The sequence below is a fragment of the Agrilus planipennis genome, unplaced genomic scaffold, assembly GCF_000699045.2.
Source record: "Agrilus planipennis isolate EAB-ADULT unplaced genomic scaffold, Apla_2.0 scaffold271, whole genome shotgun sequence".
In the NCBI taxonomy this organism is placed as follows: Eukaryota; Metazoa; Arthropoda; class Insecta; order Coleoptera; family Buprestidae; genus Agrilus; species Agrilus planipennis.
In genome coordinates, this window is record NW_020438965.1 from 258,678 (window position 1) to 263,263 (window position 4,586).

Below are 4,586 nucleotides of genomic sequence, written 5' to 3' on the forward strand. Positions count from 1 at the left end.
TAATAATTTATTTTTATTTATTATATAATAGCATCGTCTATTTATCTTTCGCATAAGTTTTACGATTAGATTTCTTATTTAAAAGATTGCATATTCAGAGGTACAAAAAACCTGCACGATTAATTTAATTGCCTATTATCTATAACTTTAATGCCACATTTCGGCGTGTGATAAGACTGTTTAATTATGTGAATACGATTGTAAATGAACGAAAATTTTACCTGATACACGAGAAATATATGAGTATAAAAAAAGATATCTATGCTATTTGAAGTCCTTCCTGTACCTGTAAAAATCCTTACGAGCAGTTTAAAAATATTAAAGAAAACTTACCTATCCACAATTTTCCTTGAGCGTCTGCTTTTCCATCGTTGAATCGACTTGTTGGAAATTGTTTTGCCACTGTTGTAAGGGTAGCTACAGCTTGCAATTTACTACCTTTAGGATCCCACCGTATCGCAACAAGCGATCTATTTAGTCCTGCCACAAATACATGGGTATCATGTACTGTGGGAACAACCGGTGTAACATCTCCGTCAAGTTGAATACTATTCAAAATTGTTGTGACAGGATCGTAAGAATATATGTTTCCGGCCAGTATGTCAACAAAATATAACAATTTAATTCGATCATCCCAAGTAGGTGCTTCGCCAAGTTCGAATGGTTGTGTTAATTGACGCACACACGGGCCATCCACTTTAGAACTGTTTAAAATAATTGAATATAAGTGTTCCATCTGATAATTAAAACAGAATAATTATACAGCGGGATATAAGTTGTTTAAGTTAAATACACACCTGACATTGAATGCTGTGAGCGTAATTAATGTAACAAGAGTAAATGGATACTGTCTAAAAAACATCTTTCTTGGTCTAATGCTCGATTTACATTGGGGATATTGGAGTGTTGTTTCCTTAAAATTTTATCAATCGATTAATATTTTATAAGTGGTGTGGGAGAGATGGAAAAGGTCGAAGGGGGGGGGGGAGAGAAGAATGATCTCGAGAATGTTTGAAGCAAATTAGACTTGGGCATAGGACTTGGGTATTTTAGTTCAGTAAAAAGAACAGTCAACTTTGTTCATTATTCTTCCGCAAACTAGTTAGATCTTATAGTTCATTAGTTCACTGTTAAGGTGCTTTAGGTTAGAAGAAGAAACACCCAAAAATATTTTTTTACTTTGATATGGCTTGGAGAAATCGGAAACACCTCCATATTTGTCTATACTTTTACTGGTGATACAACGGAAGTGTCATTACAGAAACAGAAGCGGATGCGGAAGCGGAAGTGTGATGATTTTAGGTGACTCTTTAATGAACTCTTTAACATGAAAAATAAGATTTTATGGAGTTCCGGTAAGCTTCCGTTATAAAAATGCAGAACCAGATGCAGAAACGGATGTGAAGTATGCAGAACTTCCGTAAAGGCGGAAGCGGACGCAGAGGTCTTTTGCAACACTAACATTTACGCAGTTACCGACACTGGTTTGCAAAATATTATCCACCAGTTCGCGTGAATCGGTACAAAGGCCTAGGAAATTATTGGGGTGCTGGATCCAAATGGCAATAAACGTTGGTTTGTTTGCATAAAAACTAAAAGCGTTCATATGTACCCTTAAGATATTGCAATTTCCTTATCGTTTTAAATATTGAAAAAGGGCTATTATCTTATCGTTTTTAAGTTGTTTATATTTACAGTTAATTTTAAAAAAAAATTAAGCTTCATTTTGTTTTTTGATTGCTATTGAGTACAAAAGATAAGTTTAATCAATTCTTATGTAATTTGGATTTTTTTCGTAAAAAAGTTTATTTATAAAAAAATTAGGTTAAGTACGTGATATACGATTGACTGAAATATTATGAGTAGAGCTCAAAATTTTTGGGGGGGATGAGTGGTGAAGAGGAGTTGCAATGTTTAAATGGAACCTACATTATTTGTGGTCCGATTTACTTGAAATTGGTTAAAGAATTCAATATTGACGTTGGTAATTTTACGTTGAATTTTTTTATTTTAATTATATGCAGTTTAAATATAGTATTTTTTTTCAAAACTATGTGGTTGTGAAATTGCAATCCTTTATACCTCCACACTTTCATCTATCCAATTGCAAACCTTTTCAGTCATTTCAACCAAATCAAAAAGCATTTGAATATAGCCGCGATTTTTTGCATACTTTGACATTCCGAATAACTTTTTCCTATAACTTTTTTCGATCGGACCCATATTTCAAAGGGCCATTTAAACGAAAGCCTACTTATTTAATTTTTGAACACTGTGTATAGTGGGCGCCAAGGAAAAGAAAAGGTTAGAAGCGTTTGATGAGGATACCCTGGATAGAGAGGGTTATAAATGAAGAGGTATTAGAAAGAATAGGAGAACAGAGGGCTCTATGGAAATCAATAGGAAATAAGCGAGATATGTTGATAGGACACCTTCTCAGACATGAAGGTCTAGTCAGAGACATATTAGAGGCAGAAACAGGAGTTAGGAAGGGTAGAGTTAGTCCTAGATTAGATAAAAATTAAATATCTAATAAATGATAATGATATCAATGAAAATGTGACTTTTTCTTGTTCCCGAAACTGAAGAGGCCCATGAAAGAACAACGTTACTCTACAATTGAGGAAATAAAAACGGCATCGAAGGTGGAGTTGAACAAGATCACAAAAAATATTTTTTTTTTGAAGTGCTTCGAGGATTGAAAAAAACGTTGACACAAGTATATTATAATATCTAGTGGGGATTACTTTGAAAGGGACAAAATAGATATTCATGGATAAATAAATAATTTTTGAAAAAACAAAATTTGCGATACTTTTTGAATAGATCTCGTATGTATGAAGCGTTTTATATTACTCAAAAAAGCGCTTAAAGAACAGTAACTCAAAAAGTGATTTTTTTTATTATCTAACATTCAGTTGGTTTCTTATCAGCGCAATGGGCGACCGATGCACCGCGAATTAGAGTCCTATACTTCGTTTAGTTTCTGTAGCGATGTGACCTTTGGTATGACCGGCGCAAAGTAGAAAAGAACAGCACTAGGCCAGAAAAGAAAGGAGACAACTCTCGGTCAAACTCTTAACCGATGAGTACTGCACGGAAAAATTGACCATTTTATCCACTAAAATTGCATTGCTCAAATGTGCTGTTATTGGTACCAATTACTACTGAAAATATCAACGAGATGTTTATTTATATTTGAAGACATATTAAAGGCTTTAACGCTTGTTTTCGACTCGCGCTACTATTCATGATTGAACAAAACTTTTGGCAAGTACTGTATGAAAAAGTATGTTTAATGAACAAGAGTCGAGAGTATAATGAGCTTTTTTCTCCCTACCTACGATTTTGCCAGCGCGCATCCAAGACATTGGAAGGGGCACATCGCTAGAGAAAGTAAATGAAGTATACTTAATTAATAAATTATTTCTCGTTCAATTTCAATTGAAGAAACAAGTATCATATGTTATTCTTTTGTAAAATTTCCCGATCTTTCGAAAGACGTTTTCAGTTTCTTAGCATTTTTTTGAACTTGTTCCAAAAGGAATTATGGATCGGAGAATTTTTTTGAAACAAAAATTTAATTTGGTTCCTTGTCTTGTCATCTCTCATATCCATATGGGTGTATTAGACAACAATAAACAGTTAAAAATAATGATTTATTTATTGAAGAGAAACTTGCAATGGCTGTTATAAGAATCTTCTTCACAAAACAATGAAAAATAAAAGTGTACAAACATGAATTGTGTCTTTTTAAATAACAGTTGTTTCATTTACGGAACGAGACAACTAAATGGCTGCTTTAGCTATCTCAGTTTCGACATGTGAATCTACATCGATTACTTATCAAATTAAAATACAAAAAGTCATCTGTATTTGGCTGTTAAATACAAATGATTTTACGAATACTTGAAGCAGATATAACTCAGGATTAAGTACATATTTTAATTTTACATTTTCTGTCGTACTTTTCTCTGTTTTATTTTGTATTGTAAAAGATTTTTTTCCAAACAATCCTTTTGCATTTAAATTTTTGTGAAACAATTTGAATTTACGGTTAGATGATATAAACGCATGTATAATATATAATATAGCATTATTTTATTAGAAAAGGAATCACAAATGTTCAAATGGCTGCTTGAACCTCGTGATTATAAAAAAATCCCGTAAAAAATAGTATAAAAAGATAAGGGAACATCAAATTCTAATTTTAATTTTCTTTTTCTAAAATGGTCCTCAGATTAGCTGTTTTCATTTACGTACATACTATGCGTGTATGTCTGTATGTATGTATACATAAAGCCATAATAATACTTATTTCTAATGTTTTTTTTTTTATAGTATTTACATTTTAATTTTATTGAACATTAAACATTTGCTATTATTTACAAATAAAGCATGTTAAAGCGGCCGCTGTTTTACCTTTGATATACAATCGAACTTCGATAACTCGAACTGCGATGTGACACATAAAAACTTCGAGTTATCAAATAATACTTCTTTAATTAGTATTTCTTTGTGAATGAACATTTATGTATTTATTTCAGTAAAAATTGGTTAAATGTTACATAAGTGCCTTAATATCT

General features: G+C 32.1%; 1 protein-coding gene across 4 annotated transcripts in view; it reads right to left on the minus strand.

Moving 5' to 3' along the window:
• LOC108740340 (regucalcin-like) overlaps positions 1-908 on the minus strand; it is a 4,557-nt gene extending 3,649 nt beyond the window's left edge. For 3 of the 4 annotated variants that reach the window (XM_025975288.1, XM_025975290.1, XM_025975289.1), the window contains exons 1-2: positions 798-908; positions 334-704 (exon numbers count right to left, since the gene is read on the minus strand). In XM_025975288.1, coding sequence (XP_025831073.1) covers positions 334-704; positions 798-862 — 436 coding nt within the window. In that variant the 5' untranslated portion in view covers positions 863-908. Of the gene's footprint in view, positions 1-333; positions 737-797 lie in introns of all 4 variants that reach the window. The other variant, XM_025975291.1, reaches the window with a different exon arrangement.
• Between the last annotated feature and the right edge of the window lie 3,678 nt (positions 909-4,586).